The sequence below is a fragment of the Lagenorhynchus albirostris genome, chromosome 9, assembly GCF_949774975.1.
Source record: "Lagenorhynchus albirostris chromosome 9, mLagAlb1.1, whole genome shotgun sequence".
Lineage (NCBI taxonomy): Eukaryota > Metazoa > Chordata > Mammalia > Artiodactyla > Delphinidae > Lagenorhynchus > Lagenorhynchus albirostris.
The window spans coordinates 54,022,288-54,047,536 of NC_083103.1; the positions used below are offsets into that span (position 1 = coordinate 54,022,288).

At 53.4% G+C, this 25,249-nt stretch overlaps 1 protein-coding gene across 7 annotated transcripts; it reads left to right on the forward strand.

The window, feature by feature from the left end:
• The first annotated feature begins 448 nt into the window (after positions 1-448).
• TSKU (tsukushi, small leucine rich proteoglycan) lies at positions 449-14,134 on the forward strand. 7 transcript variants are annotated; one of them, XM_060157852.1, is made up of 4 exons: positions 492-554; positions 5,216-5,364; positions 11,077-11,220; positions 11,622-14,134. In XM_060157852.1, the coding sequence occupies exons 3-4, from the start codon at positions 11,199-11,201 to the stop codon at positions 12,689-12,691; spliced, it is 1,092 nt and encodes a 363-aa protein (XP_060013835.1). In that variant the 5' UTR covers positions 492-554; positions 5,216-5,364; positions 11,077-11,198; the 3' UTR covers positions 12,692-14,134. The 7 variants fall into 7 exon arrangements, with proteins under 7 accessions (XP_060013838.1, XP_060013836.1, XP_060013835.1 ...); XM_060157853.1 differs by lacking the exon at positions 5,216-5,364 and having other exon boundaries at positions 472-554; XM_060157850.1 differs by lacking the exon at positions 11,077-11,220.
• Positions 14,135-25,249: the final 11,115 nt, after the last annotated feature.

Consider the following 25,249-nt stretch of genomic DNA (forward strand, 5'->3'; position numbering starts at 1 on the left):
CTCTCTCTCTCTGAACACAAACACACACACACACACACACAAACACACACACACACACACACACACACACACACACACACACACACACACACACACACACACACACACACACACACACACTCCAGCGACCTCCAGATGTTCCCGACCGTGCGGCCATCTGCTGAGATGGCTCAGGCGCTCCGCGGAAGGGGGCAGGGACCCGGGATGCAAGAAGCTGGGAGCAAGGCCGACTGAAGTGGGCGGGAGCTGTGTGCGCACTTTTGAGACGCTCCCTATGGTGGAACCCGGGCTGGGCAAGGGCTCCGCCGGCGGGCGGGGGGCGGAGCGGGGAACGCGCCGGGAAAGGCCGGCACTTTGGCGACACTCCCTAAATCGCCCAGCGGCTGGCCAGAGCCGCCACTGGGCGCGGGGCGGGCCGGGGAGCGCCCAGCGGCGGGCGGGGGCCGGAGGGCCGGGGGACGGGCCGCGCCGCTCTGAGAAAAGCGCCGGCCAGAGGGCCCGCGACCGGGCCGCCTGGGTGAGCGTGCCGAGGCGGCTGCGGCGCAGGCTTCCAGGTGGGTGCGGGTCCCCGGGAGGAGCGGGAGTCCGCGCAGCGAGCGAAGGACAGGAGCCCCCCCACCCCAACCTCACAGCTCCATCCCGCGAGCGGACGGCGCTGGACCCAGGGGCGGGGCCGGGGCCCCTCAACTTTTCCTGGACCCAGGGCGTCGGCAGCGGCGGCCTGACGCCCGGGACTCGGCCAGAGTGAGGAACCCGGACCTAGAAGGGGGCTTCCAGGAGACAAAGGCTGTGACCGGGGGCCGTGGGCGTGGGCCGGCGCCTCTGGGGGCTTTGTGCGGACACGTGCATCTCGCGTTTGTGGGTCTTTGTGAATTTGGTCCGGGGACATGCATCTGCCTGTGCCTTTGAATGTCCGTGATTTGAGGAGGCTGTTTTGCGCCTGTGTCCACGTTTCGTGGGCCCGCGTTTGGTTGTGAGTGCTGGTGGGCGCATCGTTGTGTCCGCGTACGTGGTCTGTGCCTGTCGACGTGTCTGGGTTGGGTGTCCGTGGAGTATGTGCGCGCCGAGAGCCAGACACCGCCCCAACTCCTCGCTCCCCTGCTGTCCACCCGGGCCCAGACTTGGCTTCAAACTTTTCTCCGGGTTCCTCGGCAACAGCGCCCGTCCTCCTCCCCCCTGCAGTCCGGGCGGGGGGCTCTGGCAGCCCTCCCCTCATTCACCTCCAGGGGTCCTTAGAGCCGCGAGGGGATGGGACAGGATTGGTGGGTGGGGCAATCGGCAGCGCCTGAGGACTGACCCGAGCCGAGGCTGGGCAGAGCGCGCCGCACACGCCAGCCGAACCTGCTGGGAGGAGAGAGGTAAGCAGCCGGTCCTGGCCCCCGATCGGGGGCTGAAGAGAGGAGAGGGGCGGGCAGCTGGTGGTGCCCGCCCCACGCTCCTCGGAGAGAGTGTATGTGACCGAGAGAGATGTGTCTGCTTGGCGGAGAGGCCAGCCACTAACCCCCGGCTCCGCTTTGAGATCCGCTCTCCGTTTGTATCCTGCCCCGGGCGGGGGGCGGGGGCGAGGGGTGTCGAGCCCTCCAATCCCGTAGGTGAGAAGGCAACGACGGCTGCCCGTGGCGCCGGCTCCCGGGACCTCCAGCTGGGCTGCTGGGAGGAGGAACCTTGCACACACTATAGTTTCGAATGGGATGTCCACTGGCCCACAATACGGCACTGGGCAAGTTGCTCAGCCTCTCTGAGCCGCAGTCACCTTGTAATGGAAGTGGGTGAGAACTCCCTCGCGGGGCAGAGCGTGCGGTGGCGATAACCAACGCAGGCAGAGACGGCCTGAGGTGCAGTGCCCGCCCACACTTGGCCTGGGTGAGGGGGTGACTCAGGAGCTTCTGATCCTCCCTGCATGCTCTACCCTTCGGGTAAGTCCAGACTTGCAGAGCTCAGGTCTGACCTGAGAAGGAGGGCTCAGGCTGCCGGGAGCCTCCTTTTGATCCTGGGTGGCAAAGATAACCCTTTAACACCTTCCCTCCCCTGCCCCTACCCCCACCCACCCCAGTCTTTAACCTAGAATTTTGCTTGATGCTGCAGACGTGAAGGATGGGCGCAAGCCACTCGCCTCACCGTGGGCACTTTCCTTTCCCTCTTTGGGCCTCAGTTTCCCTTCTAGAAAGGCAGGTGCTGACAGCCTCTCTCCTCCCTTCCTGTTCCGGCTAACTGGTTGAGATCCTAGAACCTGGAAACACTTTGATATTTAACACCTCCATTCTGACTTGACCAATTCCCAGGCACTAATTTTCTCTTTTGAAGAGGGAGAGGGGAGGTGGCTTTGAAGTTAGGTAGGGATGAAGTAAGGTGGGCTGGAGCCCCTGCAGCCCAGGAAGGGAAGGCTGGAAAGCAGCAGGCTGGGGAAGCCAGGTGAATACACCTGGGAGGGAGGCAGGAGGTATCTCCCACAGAGGGAACTGCCCTGCCCAGCTCTGTATGTTCTGAAACAGCGCAGGGGTGTTCAGCATTGTGGACTGTCAGATGCAAGGTTGGAGAGGGAGGGTTGGAATTCAATTTGAGGCTGGGAAGGAAGGCAGGGGCCAAATATGAGGGCCTTGAATGCCAGACCTAGGAGCTGGGATTTAGGCAGTGGAGAGCTGCTAGAGGGTTTTTTAAGCTGGCATGACAGGGTGGGGTTGGTAATTCTAGGAAACCTTCCTCTGGCTTGTGGGTGGTGCTGGAGCCTGGGAGACCAATCTGGAGGCTAAGTGCTCCAGCCTCTTAGAGTCGGAAGGAGATTTTCACTTATTTTCACTTACTTCATTGCTTCCTAGCTCTGTGGCCTTAGGCAAGTAACTCTACCTCTCTGATTCTCAGTCTCTTCATCCTTCAAATGAGGTTAGTAATTCCGGTCTGACTGATCTGTTGTGAATGTTAAATAGGATAATGAATTACATGTGCTAATAAAATGAGAAGAGATTTGTAGTCTGTATTACATCATGCAGACATTTGTTGGATTGCACTGACAATAGAAGGCAGAGCCAGCATCTACTATGGTTCTAAACTTGATATCGCCCCCGCCTCCCCGGGAAAGCCCTAAGTATCCTGCCAGCTTGGACCACTGGCACCCTCTCCTAAGCAGAGGGAAGCTTTTTGCCTAGGACATTTCACTCATCTGGCTTATCCCGTTCGCATGGCCAGGCCCCACATAGGAGAGGAAATGGACGGTCAGATTTGAAGATGGCCACACAGCACAGTGTGTCGTATCTTGACGGGGCCACTGGAGCCCAGGGAGAGGGTGACCTTTTACTGGATGACGGGCAGGTTAGACTGGGAAGACCTCACAGAGGAGGTGACTTTTTTTTTTTCTTAACATCTTTATTAGAGTATAGTTGCTTTACAGTGTTGTGTTAGTTTCTGCTGTATAACAAAGTGAATCAGCTATGTGGTTGCCCACTCTCACCACTGTTATTCAACCTAGTTTTGGAAGTTTTAGCCACAGCAATCAGAGAAGAAAAAGAAATAAAAGGAATCCAAATCAGAAAAGAAGTAAAACTGTCACTGTTTGAAGATGACATGATACTTATACATGGAGGTGACTTTTGAATCGAATGAGTGAGAGTTTGCATGGAAAACAAAGAAAAGTAGGGTGTCTCTGTCGTCTTCATCCGAGGGAACAGCCTGTGCAGAGATGTGGGGCCCGATGAGCAAGACGGGCCTCTAGACTGGCAAGCTGTCTTTGCAGGATAGGTTTTAAACCAGGAGCAGTGATGGGGTCCTGGTCTTCTGTCGGGATTGTACTCTGGTGCCCAGCATGGCCGGCAGTTGGAAGCAGAGGGCCAGGAACAAGGCTGTTGGAGCAATCCAGGCCAGGAGGTCTCCTGAACCTGACCTGTGCAAGGTGCGGGGGGTGGGGGAAGACAGTGAGCCACCCACCCAGGGGTAGCTGCTGAGTCTCATTCTGTCACAGGTGACACAACTCTTTCAGCCTGCTTTGACCTCTGCGACCTTTCCAAACTCCCTTACCAACTTCCTTGGTAGAGCCTGGTCAGTGCTTGCAGCCCAAGCGGGACCCTGGGTGGTGCACTGGGAGATAATCCAAGGAAGAATCCATTCTGTAGTCTTCTCTATCCTCTGCCCCTGCCTTGCTTTCAGGTCTGCTGGTGTCACGGCTCCTTTTTCTTTCCTGGCCCCTGAGATCACCCATTAGGGGTCAGGAACCCACACGCAGTGAGCACCAGTGTGTGCCAGGCCCAGGGCTGAGTCTTCACTTTACCTTGTGTAATCATCCCAGTGGCCTGCTGGGAGCAGTACTAGGTTTCTCACCACGTTACAGATGAAGACTCAGACTCAGAGGGGAGAGGGCCTCCTGGCAGGTGAGGTATGGTGGGGCTGGAACCTGGTGTGCCTGACCGTAAAACCCATTTCCTCTGCCCCACACTGCCTGCCCATGTGTCCACACGTGCCTCAGACCAAAGGGAACTTGCGAAGCTTCAGAATGGAGAAAATAGTATTGGGAGCCTTGTCTATTTCCCTGTAGATTATCCTCCAGGGATGATGTCATGGAGGAGGCTAGGCACTTGGTGTCAGAACGCCTGGATTCTGAGTCCAGCCTCTGACCTCACTGGCTGTGTGACTCTGGGCAGATCACCGAACCTCTCTGGGTCTCTACGCAGATGTAAAATAGATACAATGCCATGTAACCTACTGATCTTGCAGGGTGACTGAACAGATAAGAGTTGAGGAGGCATTGGGAAGGTTGAGAGGTATCCTTTGGCGAGGTGGTAGTATTCTAAATGCCTGGTATATCTTCATATAGTACCTGCTCTGTGGCAGACCCAGTACCCAGGGCCAAGGACATAAAAGTGAACCTAACCCCATTCCTGCCCACAGGAGGACAGACAGGTAAGTGTAATTATAGTCCAGCACGATCCACACGTGCCCACTTGTAAGTTGGGGCACAGCCATACAAGGAGCATTGGATTTGGAGCTCAGACACGTAGGTTTGAGACCTGGTTCCTCTCCTCCTCAGCTGAATGTCAGTCTGCAAAACAGGGACAGTAATCCCCATGGTCAAGGGTTGTGGTGAGGCCGAAACGAGATGGTGCTCTAGAAGTGCGTGGCGAGCTGACGTGTTTGTACAGATGTGTGGCATTAGAGCTGCTGTTGGGGGAGCCGACCCACAAGGCTCCGGGAGTTTGGCCCTGACATTCTTTTTGCCTTGCGTTTCCAGAACTGACTAAGCCACTGGGGGCCAGGACGTTAATGGAATTTCCACCTGGGGATTTCGTTGGCGTCAGCTTGAGGGAGCTCACGATGAACATAAGTAGGGTTGGAGGCATCTCAGCATGGAGCAGCCGGTGGAGACAGAGCCCGTCTCAGGTGGGAGCTCGGCCCCCTGCCCACCTCGCCCCTTGGCCAGGGACTCCCCCTTGAAGTTGTGGTGAGGAGCTGGCAAATCTAGGGGCCAGAGATGCTGGGATGCAGCACCACGGGCAGGCAGCTGGAGCCAGGAGGGCCCGAGCTGGAATCCCTAACCCCAGGGAGCCCTCCTCAGAGGAGGAGGGAGGTTGGGGCCTTGTCAGCAGACACCAGCATGGTGACCAGAGGATGTTAGCACAGGTAGTCACAGACCCGCCGGGTGCTGACACCTCTTTGGGTAGCTGGGTAGGGAGGAACAGAGCAAAGAATAACACAGTCATTGCCTTCAGGAAGCTTAATAAATCATCACCATCACTGTCTACTATGCATTCAGCACTCAAGGTGTGGCAGTCGAGCTGACTGTTTCACACGCTGTCCCCTAATGCTTTCACCAACCCTGTGTTGTCGCCCCTGGCGAGGACACGGAGCCTCATCAAGGTTGAGACGTGCCCAAGGCTAGTAGGTACAGAGCTGAATTCACAGCCGGGTCTGAGTCCCGTGGTTGACTCTAAATTCTGGGCTCTTCCTTCATCCAGCGTGTTTGCCGGGCCTGCCAGGCCTGGCTGTGGCCCCAGGTAGGGGAAGGGATGAACAGGTGAAGAAGGCAGGGTCACTGCCCCAAGCTGCTCGCACTTCAAGTCAGGAAACGGGCGGGTAAATAACGGCAGAGGCAGAGAATTTACCGAGTGTGTGTCTGAAGGAGGTGTGTTGATAGTGTGGTGTGAGAGGCCCGGCCCGGGGAGCAAGGAAAGGAGGGGGGCGTGGCCCAGGAGCCTGAGTGGACAGAACGGGCTTTGTTCCACTGGCAGGGCCAGGGCAGGCCTGGGGATGCGGCAGTCCTGCAATAGTGTGAGGCATCAGAACCCAGGTCCTGGGTCCTGCTCTGCCGTTTACTTGCAATCACTGACCATCTCTGGGCCTCAGTTACTCGTGATCTCTGAGGGGCCTTCCAGTTCTCCAGCCCTGGAATTCTCTGAGTTTGGAAAAGTATGAGAAGAGGCTGAGAGTTGTCCAAAGGCCGCCACCATAGGTTCGAATCAAGAGGGGAGTTCAGCCGAAGGAGGGAGGAAGGTGGGGACAACTTGCAGGTACTCTGTGCCAGAGGGAGCTTGATTTCTGGGGGTAAAGTAGAAGTCAGGCGGTTTTTGAGGGGGGATGACGTAGCCAAAGCTGTTTTAGAGGTTCTCATAGCACCGTCTGGAGTGTCGCAGTGGGGAGACCTGCCTGGGGCCTGTTAGGGCCACACCACTGACTCTTTTGACCTCACGGGCCATCTGTAAACTTTCCTTAGAGTCACAGTGGGCCCAACAAGGAATAGCTCATGGCCCTTGCCCAGAGGACCTTATGCTATACCCCCCTAACCAGGGGTGGGTACAGTTACTAAGCCTTTGTCCTGCTGCCCGTGTGTTCTATAACCTGGCTGATCAGCAGATGCCTTTTATCTGCAGGTCAGGGTTTGGAAAGTAAGTGATGTATCCTGGGCCAGAGATCCTCCCTGGCCTTCCATGGTGAATACCTGTCTGCCTTTCCCTTTCTCCCGAGGGTAGATCACAGGGTCCCAGAGGGAGGGAGGGAGGCAGAGTCACTACTACACAGAAAAGAAAACTGAGGCTCCAGGAAAGAAAGAAAACTGTGAAGGTCACACAGTTAGTAGCAGATCCGGAACTGGAGTCCTGATCTCCTGGGTCTACGGCAGGTGCTAGCGATCTTGATATGAGTTGTTCTCCTGTCCCCGTTGCAGATTTGTAAGCCCCATGAGGACAGGGGCCCTGGGATCTCCCACCCCGACCCCAACATACACCTCACAGGGCCTAGCACACTGCCTCGCACTTAGCGATTCAGTGCTGTGGTTGATTAATTCTGTCTGCAGTGGCTGTGGGTACTATAGGTAGAATGAAAAGGTACAGTGTTTCCATTATGTGGCTTCTACCACTTGGGGCCTCATTTCTCTCCTGGGGCATTGGTCTTCTCAGTCTAATCTTCACAGCCATCCTCTCTGAGCCTGATAGGACCATCATTAGCATCCCAGGTTCACAGCTGAAGGAACTGGTCCAGGTAAAGTGACTTGCCCTGTTCACACTGCAAGTTGGTGTCCAAGGCTTTCTCACTCTCTAAGAAGCCCTTTCCTCTCCGTGGAGCTGAGGCTAGTGGTTTTTGTGAAGAGGAACTCACGTTACTCATCCCTTCCCAGACCCAGCAGCCATGTTGAGAAACAATATAGTCATAGTGTGGCTTCCTAGGAAAGAACTGCTTTCCAGCAGGGCAGTGGTAAGAGCTTTGTCATGTTTGATACATATTTGCTGGAGGAAGGAGCAAGAGAGATGGGGTCAGGCCCACCCACTTATCCCCACCCCACCCGCTCCCATCTGTGGAGGGAGGCAGGGGGTCCACACTGCACCCTTCGCCTGTGCTGGGAACCCTGCCTTACTCCCACCACTATGTTTCATCCTCGTGACAGGCCTGTGAGACAGCTCTTAACATCTCTATTTTACAGATGAGGAGACTGAGGCTCAGATCGTGGCTAGCCAAGACCAGAGAAAGCAGAGCTGGCCATGAGGCAGTCCTCTTAGGAAGCTTCATTACTCAGTGTGTTTTATAGATATTTTTTACTATAAGAGAGGAAATAAGAGGAGAAAAGGAGATTAAGACATGGTTAAACCACTCAGAGTTCTACCATCTAAAGAAAGACCACTACTGGGTTGACATATTTTCTTCTAGACTTTCTAAAATTACGATTTACATTTTTTTTAACGCATAGTTATACTTTTCTTAGCATGCAATTTCTCCTTATGATCATCTCTAGAATTATGGCATCAGCCCCCTCCTCCATGAGGTTGCAGACTCTTCTGAGCATTATTTTTATTGACTCCATAAGATCCCTGGGAGATTCCACAGGCGTCTTGAGTGGGCTGGAAAGCTTGGTCCTGGAGTCAGGAGTCAGAGCCTGAGCATCGGCTGCCATCACCTCACTGAGGACCCAGGGACAAGTCACTGCATGCTCTCTGGGCCGCAGCTTCCTCATCACTAAAGTGAGGGATTGCACGCACTGCTCTGCAGCCCTCACAGCTCAAACGAGCAAAGGTCTTTTGGAAATTATCAGGGGCTGTGCCCCGGCAGGGGATTTCCTTATCTTCCCTCAGTTTCCTCCTGGGAAAGCTCTGCCCTCCCCTTGGCTCCTGGATCTTTTGCTCCAAGCAGCAATGCCAGACCCCAGCGTCTCGTGAGACACTCACATGAAGGCACCCCTCCTTATGTCACCCCAAAGGGGACATTGCCTCTAAGCAGAACAGGGGCACTGACCCTCAAAGACCACTAGCCCACACCTCTGCCTCTGCCCCCTTCTGGGTCCAAACTTGTGAGGCGTCTCAGAGATTTCTTCCTTCTCTTCTCCCAACAGCCTTGGACGGCCCTGTGAGGCCTCTGAGCTCCGCTGTGACCTCAGAAAGCCCCAGAGCCACTGAGTACTAGAAAGCTTGGTACCTACCTGTCCCAGCGGCCGATGGCAGCTGGAGCGTGGCCCTAGGACTCCGGATGCGTAGCTCTTCTTTCCCCAGCAACACACAGAAGTACACGTTCCACTTGAACCAAGCCAGTGACGAGGTTACAAAGGCCTGAGTTCACCCCCTGGCTCTGCTACCTTCCTCTTGCCATCCTCGGTTTCCTCCACCGTAACATGGACATAAGGCTGCTTACCTCCTGGAGTGATGGGATGGCATAAGGGAACATGTGTCCGGCACTTAGTGAGGACAGGCTCTGTCACTGTCAGCACTTCCCACTTCACGTCCAGGCCTAGCACAGAACAGGGGCCCAGGGAGAGGTGTCCACTGTGCAGGGCTGAGCAGAGACCTTGTCCACGGTGCCCTGGGAGCATCACAAGCACAGTTACCCAGGCGGGTCTCAATCTACACTCCTGCTCCCTCTGTATCAGCTGTCACCACCATTGCCTCCGGGGCTCAGTGGTGACCACTCAGCACGTGTGCACAGCTCTTCACAGTTTGCATTGCACTACAGTGAGAGTTGCGTCAACGTATGTGAGGAGGGCAGGAAATACTGCCTTGTGGTACAGAGGACGAAGCCGAGGCCTGAGAGGCCCCCTCTCTAGGGGGGGAGGGGGAGAGTTGGGCTGTGTTACATAAGCAGGAGCTCATAAGGGGCCATTTGGCATTTAAGAGGCACATTGTATAATCACCTTTGGGAAACAAAGGGTAATCTTAGGGCCTTTTTGTGTGTCTTCCGTGTTTGTTTAAACCCCAGAAAGGGTGGGCATGGGCAGATCAGCTTAGCAGGGAAGAGGAGGCCCTAGGTGGTAATGAACCTCTGCGGTGAGAAGCTCACCAGGGGAACAAAGGGGGTGTGAGGTAACTTAATATGTTCCTTTCAGTTCCAGACACTGGAACACTCTGTCCTGCCTCAATTGGGACCAAGCCCAGGATGCACCTGGGCCGGGTTTAATCCTCAAATTGGACTCTACAGCAGAAAGGGGCGGGAGAGGAGGGGCCCACATAGGGGGGCAGGGGAGAATAGCGCCCCTTCTCCCTGCCTGTGCTCCGAGCCCAAGTGCAGATCAAGTGGCTGCCCCTTTAAAGTTTCATGTAGGGCTAGTAATGCTATCCTGTTGCTCCCTCCACAGCCACCCCCAGGCCACGAGGTGGGCAGGTCCCTGGCCCACCTCTCCCCGAAGACCAGGGGGAGGGACAGGTGGGGGGAAGATGGGGCAGGGGGGCAAGTGTGCAGAGCTGAAGAACCTGCTAGAGTGAGGCTTAGTTAGTGCCTTCTATCTCCCGGGCTGAGTGGCTGCTGTGCAGAGGGAGCGTGTAGCCACAGCCTGTCCAGTTAGAGGCTTTCACTGCTCAACCCTCTCGCTCATCCTCCTGCGAGCACCACTGTCCGAGGGGCTACAGACGCGCCTGGGTGTGAGGACCGGAGGTGACAGTGTACAGGGAGTGCCCGGCATCAGTGGTAGCTGCTGTTACAATCGTCCAGGGAGAGAAACTGAAGCCAGGGGAGAGGCGTGGCTTGCATCGTAGCCTGTGTCGGTGGGAAGAGCCCCTCTTGGACCCCATCTCTCCTGCCAATCCTGCTGGAGGCAGCAGATGAAAACAGAGGAATTGGGACTGAGCGGGCCTGGGTTCTAATCCTGCCCTGCTTTTTACTGGTTTGGGGTAAAACTCTTTTCCTCTCTGAGCCTCTATCTCTTTATTTGTATAATGGGGGAACCAGCCCAGCTGCCTGCCCTAGGTTAAAGGAAGGGCCAAAGAGGTGTAAGAGCCCTAACAGCTGGGGGTGAGGGCAGGGCAAGGGGGAAGGGGCTTGGCACAGGGTCCCCAACTGGAATGAAGGATCCTGCCTCTGGAGGCCAGGCCGGGTGAGAGGGCTTAGGACTGTGGACCCAACCACTGTTACCCACAAAAGCAGTGAGGTGGGGACAGTCATTGCAGACCCCCCTTGCAGGAAGAGGCCTCTGTCTGGGAAGCTGGAGTGCGGGTCTCAGGCATGGCTCAGCCACTGCCGAACCATGACAGTGAGCCATGCTTCCTGTGTATGCCATTGGGTTCACGCCCACTTACTTGTGACCATGGCCGAACCACGACAGTGAGCCATGCTTCCTGTGTACGCCATTGGGTTCACTCCCACTTACTTGTGACCGTGCATGACTCTCTGAACCTCTCTAAGTTTCAGTTCCCCCTTCGTGAAGTGGTGACAGCATGGCTGCCTTGCAATTTTCGTGGTTGTGAGGGTTAAGTGGGACCGTGCAGGGAGGCAGCTAGCACAGCACCCAGCACCTAGCACCCAGCATGTCGCATGTGCTCAGCAGAGGTAAATGCAGTACCCTAGCCCCTAAGCTGTAGACCCATCCTGTCCAGCGCATTTCCAGCTGGGTTCCTTAACGTCCAAGGAAGGCTCCAGGCCCTCACCTTCACTTCAACCAGAACAGGCCCACTTTCACCTGCTAATCTTATTTAAGGAAGGGTTCTCCTGCTTCCAGCCATCTGGCCTAACCCCCTTTACTATACAGATGGGGAGACTAAGGCCAGAGAGGAATAGGGACTAGAAATTATATAAGGAGGGGTATTCAGGGAAAGCGTCTGGGGGCACTAAGGGGCTGGTGGCAATTTGCAGCTGTGCCTACACACATCAGCTGGTGTCTTATGGGCTGGCTTAGAACCATCTGGTATGGGGTGCCTGGCGCCAGCCCTCACCTGTGGCTCTCTTTCTAGCCCACACCATGCTGTGGCCCCTGCTGCTGTTGCTGGCCGCCGGTGAGGCCCAGACCACCCGGCCCTGCTTCCCTGGATGCCAGTGTGAGGTGGAGACCTTTGGCCTCTTCGACAGCTTCAGCCTGACGCGAGTGGATTGCAGCGGCCTGGGCCCTCACATCGTGCCCGTGCCCATCCCCCTGGACACAGCCCACCTGGACCTGTCCTCCAACCGGCTGGAGACGGTGAACGAGTCCGTGCTGGCAGGCCCGGGCTACACCACGCTGGCCGGCCTGGATCTCAGCCACAACCTGCTCACCAGGTTCTCGCCCACGGCCTTCTCCCGCCTTCGCTACCTGGAGTCACTCGACCTCAGCCACAATGGCCTGGCCGCGCTGCCCGCCGAGAGCTTCACCAGCTCGCCCCTGAGCGACGTGAACCTGAGCCACAACCGGCTCCGCGAGGTCTCCGTGTCCGCCTTCGCCACCCACAGCCAGGGCAGGGCGCTGCACGTGGACCTCTCGCACAACCTCCTCCACAGCCTCGTGCCCCACCCCGCGCGGGCCAGCCTGCCGGCGCCCACCATTCAGAGCCTGAACCTGGCCTGGAACCGGCTCCACACTGTGCCCGACCTCCGGGACTTGCCCCTGCGCTACCTGAGCTTGGACGGGAACCCACTGGCGGCCATCGGCCCAGGGGCCTTCGAGGGGCTGGCGGGCCTTACACACCTGTCGCTGGGCAGCCTGCAGCGTCTCCCCCAGCTGGTGCCCTATGGCTTCCGTGAGCTGCAGGGCCTGCAGGTCCTGGATTTGTCAAGCAACCCCAAGCTCAAGTGGGCAGGACCCGAGGTGTTCTCAGGCCTGGGCTCCCTGCAGGAGCTGGACCTGTCAGGCACAGGCCTGGTGCCCCTGCCCGAGAAGCTGCTTCTCCACCTCCCGGCGCTGCAGAGCATCAGCGTGGGCCAGGGCGTGCAGTGCCGGCGCCTGGTGCGGGAGGGCACCTACCCCAGGCAGCCTGGCTCCACCCCCAAGGTGGCCCTGCACTGCATAGACACCCAGGAATTAGCTGCTGGGGGCTCTGATACCTTGTGACGAATGGTGTGGCCTGGGGCCATGTAACAGACTTTGCCCTGGGCTCCCTTGGGTCCTGGGTAATTTATATTTTAACGTGCCAATGCCAGCAGGGACTCTGTAGGCCTGTGTGGCAGCATCATTGAAAGAGAGGCTTTGAACCTGGGACCCACACCCAGGAGCAAGATTTTGCCCGTTTGTCTATGTTGCTCTCCAGACCATAGCTGAGGGTCTTCGATGCCAAACCAGACAGCAGTCCCCTGCTGTCCTTCCCTACTTGTCCCCAAAGTGCCTTCCCTGAGGCCTGGACCAACCTGACCCATGACAGGAGGAGGGCGGGCGGGAGGTAGTGCTGCGGGGCAGAGGTCCAGCCACTCAGGCATGGGTTTCTTTTACGACACAGCCCTCTCTTTGCTCTGGGCATGTGAGGGCTACTTCATCCTTTCTTCTTCCCCTAGAACTCTGGATAGAACTTTATAGAAAGGACTGGAGAAAAAACTCTAGTCCACCTCCTCACGTGCCAGATGGGGAAACTCAGGCCGAGGAAAGGAAAAACGCTATTCTGAGGTCCTACGGTGGCAGAAGCGTGAATGGACCCAATGTCCGGCCTCCCAGCAGGGCCCCTTTGCACTTTTCTCCCCTCTCCCCTTTCTGGGCTCCCCCTTGCTTCCAAGACTCACATCCTGCCATTTGTGCCCTTTCCCTGTCGTCCCCAGGAGGAGAGACCAGGGCCTCGGGGGTGGCACTCTGGGCCCGGTAACCGGCTGTGGCACAGGCTAAGTCAGTTCACCTCGGAGCCTCTAGAAGCCTCAGGGATACCAGTCCCAGCCCTGCCAGTTTCCCACTCTGGGTGGGGGGGGGGCGGTGTCCCCCAGCATCAAGAATGGAAATGCGCCCATTGACCCTTAAGGTACTGCCTCTAGATGCAGTCCTGGAGCCCCTCCAGGCCCTGAGCTCCTGAGCTCCCTCAGACCCCACTGGCCCTGTGCCCGACAGCCCAGCTCATCCTACTGAGAATGCAGTGAAGGAGGTAGGGGAGACCCCACCCATGTTTATGCTCCGCCACCAGGGTGGCATCTCAGCTTCCCAGCCCTGGGCTCTCTCCTTAGCATGGGGTTAATAAAAGTTGTTGCCTTTTTAATGGACTGTCACTTTCAACCCACCCCCACCCCCCCACCCCCTCCCCAACCCCCCATCCCCCGCCCCATCCAGGTCCCTGCTGGCAGGGGATGGAAACATGCCATTTGTAAAAGAAGAAAGACATTTCATTTGTTCGCTTTTGTAATATTGTGTCCTGGGGATTGGTTGCGGGAGGAGGCGTAGGGTGAAAGCCAGCCATACTTGGCCATGTGGGCGTCAGGGGGCTGGTCCCACAGGGACGCCCACAGGACAGTAAGAGCTCTGTCCTCCCCCACCGGCCCTACCCAACACCTGGTCCTTGGTTTAATAAACACTATAAAGAGGCCCTCTTCTCATCATTTGACCAGCATCCACTGACATTCCCTAGACTGGGCCATGGGGCCATAAGGATGAATTGAGACAAGATTGTTCTCTCTGAAAAGCCCAATAACCTCCCAGGATTAGGGGAGTGAGGTGATGTGAGGGAGGGAGTTCCTCGGGAGTGGGTGGCACCTTTCACTGCAGCTAACACTGCCTGCCTTCCTCATTTCCCCTCTCCCTGACGCCCCATCTCCATGAACTTGTCAGGCCCTGCATGCCTCTGCCTTTGCTCAGGCTGTTACTCTGGGACCTGGCCCTTGCCCCCATCCCTGCCTCTCAACTCCTTCCCAGCCTAACAGACCCAGTTCCCACCTCATCTCCTTAGAAGCTTTCCCTGAGGTCCCCGTCCACCTCCCTCTGCTGTGTTCCTTCTTGGCATCTGACTGCTGTGGTATCCTAACTCCTGTTTGCCCACTTCCAGTGACAGGGATCCCACTTCCAGCTCATCTGAATGGCTCTGCTGTCAGCAAGTTCTTCCTTCTAACTAGCCAAGAACTGCAGGAATATCCATCACCATCACTACCACCAAGATTTTCCTGCTGTCTGCTCTGTGCCCTGAGACTCGTGTTCCTGGGGCGGGAGGGGGAAGGACACATGGAGGACACCTAACTATAAGAGCAGTACAGGGACCTGTGAGAGCCCTGTGGTGGGATTAGGAAGGCTCCCTGGAGGAGGCTTATCCATGGAGTTAAGAAGGACAAGTGGACCCGGACAGAGGTGGCTGGCACTTGAGAGGGGTCATGGGTGAACAATGGCACAGATCCCAGGACATTCAGGCCATGGGTAGGGTTGGGGTGCCTGCCCATCATGTGGCTTAGGCCCCCCAGGGCTTGGGCTCCCTGAGCCAGAGGCTGGCCCCTGCCTATATGGGAAGGATCTGAAGTTTGGGGGACAAGGGAGGGTCAGAGTGAGACCCCAGCCTTCACAGTCCTCAGATTGGTACTCCATCCTCCCACATGCCTTGGGACAAGAGAGGCCTCAAATGCAGGGGTGAGGGAGAGATCCCTGGGACTTTCACCCAGTGGGGCTTTAAAGCCGCACTTGAAGAAGGCGTCCTTGGGGAGGGCCATGGAACATAGGGGTCTTAAACTTTAGTGGCGCTGAAAGCAGGGGAAGGGAGGCCGGGACAACTGCTGTTCACCTCCGCCCTGAGCTGCAGCTTCCACATCTGCAAAACGGGGCGGGGGTGAAGCTCCAGCGGCAGGGTGGGCAGACGCCGCCACACCGTGCGGGCTTCTCCTTCCCGGTGGGGGCATCACCTCGCACACCCCCAGCCCCTGCGTGCTGTAGAGGAAGCAGAAGCCCCGCGGGGCAGCCGGCCCGCGGCCGCTCCGGAGGCTCTCAGCCCGCAGCGCCACCTCGTGTTCACGCATGGCCAGACACCCCAGATCAGAGAGGTCGCGGAGCCCAGGGCCTCTGGAGGCCAAAGTGGACCTTCGCAGTTTGCGGAGCCAGCCCCTCTTTCCCCTCGCCGACCGCCTTCATCCGGCCACCCTCCGCCTTCCTGGAATCCCCGGACCGAGAATGAGGTCATTGGAATCTTACACAATTACAGAGGTTAGTGCAAAGATTCCGTTTTGGAGTTCCCAGAAAAGAGTTAAAATCCTGGTCTATCACGAGCCGGTTGTGTGACTTTGGCCAAGTCACTTTACTTCTCTAAGCCTGGAAAAGGGGATGAAAATATCTCCCTGCACAGGATTGTATGTAGGAAGTAACATTTGTAAAGAATCAAGTACAGTGCCCGGCACAAAATAGACAGTCCAGAAACGCTCGTTTCCTCCCTTATGCAACCACTGAATTATGAATTGGATTACAGAAACGTGTAGTCTTAGACTCATATTTTGATAACGGATGCAGAACTGAAAGATTTTGTAAAGCTTTAGGATGGTAGAATTGAGGAACAATAGTATAGTTTTCAGGATTTTGCCCTGTGTACCTAACACGGAATAGGCTTTCAACACACATGTCAGTTGAGTTTTAGAGATGGGGAAACATCTGAGTACAGTTTGCCATCATAGCACAGGCTGGGTCACAAACATTTCACTGCACTTCATTAATAATTCAGTTGCCGTTTACTGGGCACATGTCCTTGGACTTGGTGTACATGCTATCATTTCCTCTCCACAACTGCCCTGGATGTTATTGTCACCGTACAGCTGAGGAAAGCAGCCTGTGCCTGGTTTCATCTGTCATATGGCAAGTCTCTCATTCCTGAATGTCCTACCTCAGTGACCGGGCCAGCTGTGCAGATCACATGTGTCAGAGAGGGCAGAGGTGCTCTAAGAAACCAAAAACACTAGGACTCCATTTATTTTTCTGTTGGAAAAAAAAAGGGGGGGTGGAGTTACACAGCTCTAAGTATCTCCAATCAGACCATGGATTCTAGATCCTAGAGCATGAAAAGCCAAAGATAAAATCCTTCCCCTCCTGGCCCCATTTCACAGATGGGAAGATGGAGGCCCAGAGAGGAGCAGCCCAAGGTCACATGGCAGGTGACGTGGCCACATGGCCAGGATTCTGTGCTTCAGGTCTGGCTATATAATTGGTGGAACCTAGGGTAAAATGAAAATGTGGGGTCTTTTGTTCAAAATTATTAAGAATTTCAAGATGGCAAGAGCAGAGCCTTAAACCAAGCATGGGACCCTTCTAAGGTCCCACTGCCCATGAAGCCAGCCCTGCTGTGCTTTAATCATAGCATTACAGAGAAGGAAGAAGCAAACGCCCTGTGTTGGTCAATATGGCAAAAGAGCATCTGTATGGATTTGTATGAAACCCAAACCCTCTGTAGCTCAGGGAGCTGATTAAACTCTTTCAAATCCCATAATTTCCCTCCATGGGTGTTATCATACCACCCCCTGATTTCCCCAAATTGTCATGGCCAAGGGGCCAAAGGGTTGCCCTCTTGGAGAGAGAGGGCAGATGGCAATGGAGATACTAACACCTACCAACTGCCTCCAAACCAGCTCATAGGATGTTTCTCCGGACAAGACTGCCGGGCATGTGGGGGGCAGAGGCCTACCTCTACTCGTACCTAATATCCACCAAGACAGTAGAGGTCATCGTAGGCTAACAGGGCTTGCCCACTGATGCTCAGTGTTCTGTGTGGGCTAATTTGACCAAGGAGCAAATGTCCACTGATACCTCATATTTATCAGTACCTAACGTCCATCAATGACAGCCCTCACCAATGGCTGATATCCACAAAGGGAAAATGTCCAGTGGTGGCAGCGTCCACTACTGCCCAACACACACCAGTGCCAGTGCTTGCAGGCAGCTCATTGCAATGATCATTGCTCTTCGTGTCACTACCTAATGTTGGTCCAGACTTAACATCTGGCGACAGCAAATAACCATCTAGTTAAGTTACATGCCCTGTGTTTATTCTTCTCTTTTATTTATTTAACTCCCAGTGGTTGTATTTATGGGGATTATTGTGTTTGTTGAGCTGGGTGGGAAAGTCTTCCTGTGTTTACTGTTTAATTCCAAAAGCTATTTATTATTTTATTTGGCATACCCATTAGTCAAAATATTCCAAATTAGGAACACAAGCATACATTTATGTTTCTTGACATATACACATATGTACATGTAACATGTATATATAATTATTAAATACAGGAAGACAGAAAAAGAGAAACTGCTTTGAGAACAGAAGTGTCAAGACAAGAAAAATGTTTTAATTAGTTGATTCTTAGAGGAAGCAACTTTTCCAAAGTTGAGTGATTATTCGAGACGTCGGCCCTCCTGCTCTGGCAAAGGACAAAAAGCCCTACGCTGGGCTGAGAAAAGCTAGGTTCTCTAATAACGTTAAGACACTGATGCAAGGGCTCCTTCGGGCAGAAGAGCCAGTGGGTAAGGCACAGGCTCCAAAGGGAGGCTGCCTGGCTCAAGGGCAGCTCTGCTACTTCCAGCTAAGCCACTCAGCCTCTCTCTCTCTCTCCCTTTTTTTTTTTTTTTTGGCTGCATCGGGTCTTCGTCACAGCATGTGGGATCTTCGTTGTGGTGTGCAGGCTCTTCATTGCAGTACATGGGCCTCTCTCTAGTTGTGGCGTGCAGGCTCAGTAGTTGTGGCGCACGGGCTTAATTTCCCCGTGAAATGTGGGATCTTAGTTCCCCCACCAGGGATCAAACCCGCGTTCCCTGCATTGGAAGGCGGATTCTTTACGAGTGGACCACCAAGGAAGTCCCTCAGCTTCTCTCTGAGCCTCAGTTTCCACATCTGTATAATGGATATGGTAGCCACCTCAAAGGGTTGTTGTGGGAAAGTCAATGTACATAGAACATTTAGAATTGTGCCTGGCACATAATAAGTGGCATATAATAAATAATATGAAATACAATTGACTCTTGAACAACTCAGGAGTTAGGGAAGCCAACCCCCCAAGCAGTCGAAGATCCTAGTATAACTTTACAGCCAGCCTTCCGTATCCATGGTTCCGCATCTGTGGTTTCAACCAACCATGGATCACGTAGTACGCGTTTAGTGAAAGAAATCTGCATATAAGTGGACCCATGTGGTTCAAACACGTGTTGTTCAAGGGTCAACCTTACCTTTTTTTTTTTTTAAATTCTTTCTTTTGTCAAGCTTATAAGCATGCTGTGACTCAAAACCTTCTCAGACAGGGTTTCTTTGGTGGCCATCGGCTCTCAGCAGGTGATCTCATAGAAGCTGTTATGCTTAGGAATTTGACTGAAACGAGGTTCTACCCTCTGCACCAGAACATTTCAAAATGGCCTCACCACACAGCTTCCTCCCAACACTCAGTGCTGAGGAAACATCCCCTTGACCATCCTCCCCAGGCCTGGCAGTCAAAGATGGAACGGCTGACCTGCTGCAATTTGAGATGCAGGGAAAACTTGCTACTCTTCTCACTCTCCCAGACAGCCTCACTCTCTGTCTGAAATTCTACCATTACTCTTTGGCTTTAGCTGTGATTGTTGTCTGATGTCCTTGCTAGATAGGGAGGGACCCGGATGTGATGTACTCTAAAAGCTGATTTTGGGACTTCTCTGGTGGCACAGTGGTTAAGAATCCGCCTGCCAACGCAGGGGACACAGGTTTGATCCCTGGTCCAGGAAGATCCCACATGCCACGGAGCAACTAAGCCCATGCGTCACAACTACTGAGCCTGCGTGCCACAACTACTGAAGCCCGTGTGCCTAGAACCCATGCTCCACAACAAGAGAAGCCACTGCAATGAGAAGCCCGTGCACCGCAACGAAGAGTAGTCCCCGCTCGCTGCAACTAGAGAAAGCCCGCATGCAGCAACGAAGACCCACCGCAGCCAAAAATAAATAAATAAAAAATAAAATAAAAATGAAAAAAAGACTTAAAAACAGTGATTTTAAGGTGATATGTTGATAGGACAGTTGCTTAACATTATGATCCTAGAGGCAAGATTGTGAGACATAAAGAAGGTAGTTGAAGGATAAGGTGTTTTACATGTGCTGCCTTCTCTACCAACCAGTGTGATATCCTGGTATATTGGTGACCCCTAACGAACCACATCTGGTATTATCACCCTGTGTAGAACCATCCTCTTGAATCTGGGCTGGGCCTGTGATTTGCTTTAATCGATCGAATGCAATAGAAGTGGCTCTGGGTCAGTTCCAGACCTAAGTCTTAAGTTCTGGCAGCTTTCCCTTTTGCAATCTTGGGAATCCAGAGCTGCCATGTACAGAGTCTGGTGAGACCATGTGGAGAAGCCCTAAGGCCATAAACAGAGAGAAAAGCTAAGCCATCCAGTATCCCAGCAGATAGCAAACCCCATCCAACCCTTTACACACATAATTGACTGCAGCAAAAGCAGCGGAAGAACCAACCAGTCCTGACTGCAGAATAGTGAGCAAATAAAGTGACTGCTGTGCCGAGCCATTATACATTGGAGTGGTTTCTTACACAGCAGTAGATAACCAAAACAACCAAGTCACAGGCTGGGTTTCCCCAGCCCTGTCGCCCCTCCTCCACCCCCTCTGGCTTTCCTGGTGAAAGAACTGCTAACCTAGTCATGGGACATGAGCAGCTGAAGATGCAAAGATGCCAGATGACAAAGCCAGACAGCCAGAGCCTCCTTGAGGAGGGTCAGTCTGAAGGGACCAGGCGCAGTTGAAAGGAAACACATGTGCCCGGTATTTTAAAGTTTATGAGGTGCCGCACTGCACATGAGCTCATCTCTTGTTATATTTTTGTCTCACGGCCACCCAGCAGGCTTGGCCTGTCTCCCCTCAGCCTCTCACTCTCCTCTCAGCCCAGACAAATGACTTGCAGGTCCCCAGACACACCTCTCACGCCGGGACTCCCCTTGTCTCTCCACAGCCCCAGCTGGGAACCTGGAGAGTAAAGACCTAGACCCACGGTCCTGCTAGGGGCCTTCTCCTTCCCTCAGGGCCTTTCCTCCAGACCCAGGGACTTACAAGCAGCGAACTGAGGCTGGTGGGAGGCCAGGCACTGGGTGGGGGCAGGTGAGAGCAGTCAGAGGAGAGCAGGGAAGAGGGAAGCCAGTCTGGAACACAGGGGACCCTGGGAAAGGTGTCGCCTTTTAGTAATTCCCGCAGACTGTGGACAAAGTCATACTTAGCTCAAGCTTTAAAAATAATCTATACACACACAGACACAAACACTGTAATTTCCCTGGCTGGCCCCATCTGACATCTGTGCAGACACATGGGGGTGGGGAACAGGATGGGTGTTTGGAGGGAGTGTGTCTTAGGTTTGGAGCAGACCCCTCGGGAGTGACTACACGGAACTTCCCTTTGTTAATATGTTCTAAAGGAAGGTGACGCTCGAAGGAGTAGGCGAGGAGTCAGTGAATGCTCGCCTGTCCTCACACCCACCAGCCTGATTACCTCCCACTTATCCTTCCTGCCTCAGTGTTCCTGCCACCTCCTCCGGGAAGCCTCCCCTGACCACCTTCCCCATCCTTCTCCAGGCAAGGTTAGATGCACCTCCTCTGTGCTCACCCAATACCTCGTCTTCCCACCAGAGTGACACTCATCACGTTTATTTTCTGTTTATTTTTCCAGCTTCCACTTTACACTGAGGGTAAGAACTGTGCCTACATTTGCTCTTCAAAGGGTCCCTAGCACCCAGGTTGTTGCCTGGCACATAGTTGGTTATCAATACACATCCGAAAAATAAAATACATCCATTTTATTGACGGTTAAATGGAGACCCAGAGAGGTTAAGGGACTTTCCTAAGGCTGCACAGCAAGCTCAGCAAGAAACCAGCTCTTTAGACTTGCAGTTGCGCAAAAGGACCCTCCCTCCCCTACCCCTCAGGAGGCAGGTGTGTGCACTAACAGGCCTGAAGGGGCCAGTGTTCCCTGGGAGGGTCCAACTCTTCCTCTACAGCTCCTTGGCAGGGTCCCACCTCTGCTCTGACTTACACGCTGTGTCTGAGTCTGTGCCCCACTTCACCCACCCCAACAGCAGCCCCACTGGCTATAGAAGGGCAAGTCCCACCTCCCAGAGCATGCTTCCGCAGCTGAAAGATGAGTCGGGGATCGGGAGGCTCCTTCTAACTGAGGGTCTGGGAACCCCTATGAATGAGGCTGCAGACGCCTAGCTCGCAGCCAGCTCCACATGGCTTGCTCTGTGGCACGAAGCGTAAACCTTCACCAAGCACCAGAAAGGCCCAGAAATCTTGTTTCTATTAAATGTACCAGAATTTTCCTTCAATATTACATAAGTTTCCAGCTTCCACTATTTTGTGTGTGTGTGTGTGTGTGTGTGTGTCTGTGTGTGTGTGCGCGCGCATGGGATGGTAGTTTTCAGATTTTGAAAACAAACAAATCCAGATGATTCTGCTGCATCATCAGGTCTGGGCAACACTTTAAAGTTTACACAGATCTTACATCTCACACCCATACCTCATGTACTGATCACAACCTTATCGCGAGGAAAGCAGGGCAGGGCCAATCACTAACCCATTTCACAGATGGGGAAAATGATGCCTGGAGAGTGGGTGGCAGAACCTGGGACTTGCACTCAAAAGCCCTATTCCAGACTCTGTCCTCTTCCCACTCCTCCGCAGAGTGATTCTGGTTCAGAAAAAAAAAAAAGGGAGAATGAATATAATTACTTGATAGACCTGCCCAAACAGCTTGCTTACTCCTGGCAGGGAGCTAAATCATCTGGTGGGAAGCCCATTCTCTAGGATATGGGGGTGAGAGATGACAGGAATAATAAAACTCTGGGACAAAGGCAACTGGATGCTGAGAGAGTGGCTCAAAAGATTAGGGCAGCCCATGGGGTGAGCCCCAGGACTCAGAGCTCAGGGTCCGCTCCCACACAATTTTAAGCCAGCGTTTGTTAGAAAAACACCACAGTCCTGGCCACAGTGCACCCAGAGGTGGAGCAAACCCAGCCCTGGCCCCCGTGGCTCCTCAGTCTTCGACTGCTGTACAAGGTGGCAAGCGGCTACATAGGCGGGGCTGGAACGTGAGTTCCCATCTGACGGATGGGCGAACCAGGGGCGCCGCGCCGCGCCGCAAGAACGGAGCTGCAGGCCAAGCTCCGGGCTGGGTGCAGGTCTCAGACAGGCCACCAGAGGGAGCTGCCTGGGACACTCCCCTTTCCTTTCTCTGCGCAGTTCTTCCCTCTCGATTCCTGGAGTTGACGCTCTAGCCCAGGCCTGGGGGGGTGGCGTGGGGGTGGGGACGTCGCGTAAGGACAGAGGCCAGAGCAAACTCAGAGAAGCAGGAGCCAGAAGCAGCAGTGGTTTTCGGCAGTCACCAAGGACTCCATTGCTTTCACATCGTCCCCTCTGATGAAATAACCTCCAATCTTCGTGTTTTACAGAATTTTAAAACTAACGTATTCAGGTGGGTTTTTTTTTTCCAATTCAACAAATGGTTAATGCTTATATATTGACTTATTTCATTCTCACTATACAAAAAGATGTTTGACCGTTGAGAACACTGAGGCTCAAAGAGGTTAAATAATTTGCCCAAGGTCACACAGCAGAGAATATAGATTTTAAAAGTAAGTCTGTCTGATTCTGGAGCCTAGAAATAAACTAAGAACACTAACCTTACAGAATCAGAAACAGAGAATCCCAGAGTGCCAGCCTCCTTGGCTCTTTCCTTACAGAAGCCAAGATCAGCTTGGTGGGGACTTTAGAAGGGACTCTGGGTCCTGCAGGCCAGTGGTCCTGAAACCGTGCACCTCAGATTGGGACTCTAACCCACGAAGCCAGGACTCGAACCCGGCCAAAACCCGCGGTCTTCCAACTGAGATAAAACACCTGGTTTTAGGATTTAATGAAGCTCAGGTTCTTGATGTCTCATCACAGAAAGAATTCAGTGAGAGGGGCTTCCCTGGTGGTGCAGTGGTTAGGAATCCACCTGACGATGCAGGAGTCATGGGTTCGATCCCTGGTCCAGGAAGATCCCACATGTTGTGGAACCTAGAGGAAAGCCCGTGTGCAGCAACGAAGACCCAATGCAAGCATAAGTAAAGAAATTAAGTAATTTTTTTTTAAAAAAAAGGGCTTCCCTGGTGGCGCAGTGGTTGAGAGTCCGCCTGCCGATGCAGGGGACACGGGTTCGTGCCCTGGTCTGGGAAGATCCCACATGCCGCGGAGCGGCTGGGCCCGTGAGCCATGGCCGCTGAGCCTGCGCATCCAGAGCCTGTGCTCCACAACGGGAGAGGCCACAGCAGTGAGAGGCCTGCGTACCGCTAAAAAAAAAAAAAAAAAAAAAGAATTCAGTGGGAAACAAAGTGATAGGTAAGAAGTGGATTTATTTAAAGAGAAACACACTCCACAGACAGTGTGGGCCATCTCAGAAGGTGAGAAAGGCACCAGGGTATGGGGTTGTCAGTTTTTATAGGGGTGGGTAATTTCATAGGCTAATGAGTGGGAGGGGTATTCCAGCTATTTTGTGAAGGGGCGGGGATTTCCAGAAATTGGGCTACCGCCCACTTTTTGAATCTTATGATCCTGGCCTTGGGACTGTCATGGTGCCTGTGGGTGTGTCATTTAGCTTGCTGATGTGTTACAGTGAGCATATACTGAGGCTCAAGGTCTAGTGGAAGTTGACTTGTCCGCCATCTTGGACCCATTTGGTTCTAATCAGTTTATGTCATGTCCTAGGGCTATGTCATTCTTTTAGAGGTTGTACCCTGCCCCCTTCCCTCCTGTTTCATTCCCCCTTCAGAGATTTTACTTCCATATTCTTACGGGAAACAGAAGGGCAATGGTCTGTCTTCTGTAACTGCTTCAAGGCTGAGTAGGGGCATCGACCCTGCCTGTCAGGGAGTAAAACTCTCTGGATGCCTGATCTAGGGGCCCCAGGGACAGGAAAGCTCCTTGTTTTAAGTCAGTACGGGCTGGAATCCTCACATAGCCGTCATCTTGGTGTGGAACTGTTGTAACTGCTTCCATAGCCTTTCTATGAATCTCCTTGATGATGAAGCATTTTTTTTTTCAGATAAAATATTATAGGTTTATTTAAAACTTAGTTCTCACCTTGAATGTGCAAAATACAAACTCCACAAAATGTTCATTTTTTTACTTTGTAATGTACAGATATACAAAATAGAAGTTTGCTTAAATTTACATTACATATTTATTAAGGCAAGGAACTATATAGAAAAAACAATTGTTCTGCTTAAGCCATACTTGGGAATAAACCATTGTACAAATTATTGCACATCTGAAACCACAGTGCATAACAGACTGCATAAAATGGTTAAAGTAAACCAGGTGTATTTACCTGAGTTAGGTCATAAATGTAGATGGGAAGACAAAAATAGATTTTCCTTGTCAAAGTATGTAGCAGTTTGAGAACTTTGACCTCATTTGGTACCTTTATAACCAAGACTCACCGAGCACCGTCGTTTAGGCTATTAAAACACATTTTTTGTACCTGAATTTCTTCCTCTTTTAAGATTGTAATAATGGCTTTTAAAAGGCAAAGAGAATACAAGGTGATCTTTATACTGATATTGCATTGAAACATTCAGGGGATTTTGGTCTTCCCTCTCCCCAACTCACGGGTCTAATTTATATTCTGATATCCAAAACTTCCAGTCACCCCCTTGGCGTTTTGTAAGTCCAGGAATATATATTCAAGTTG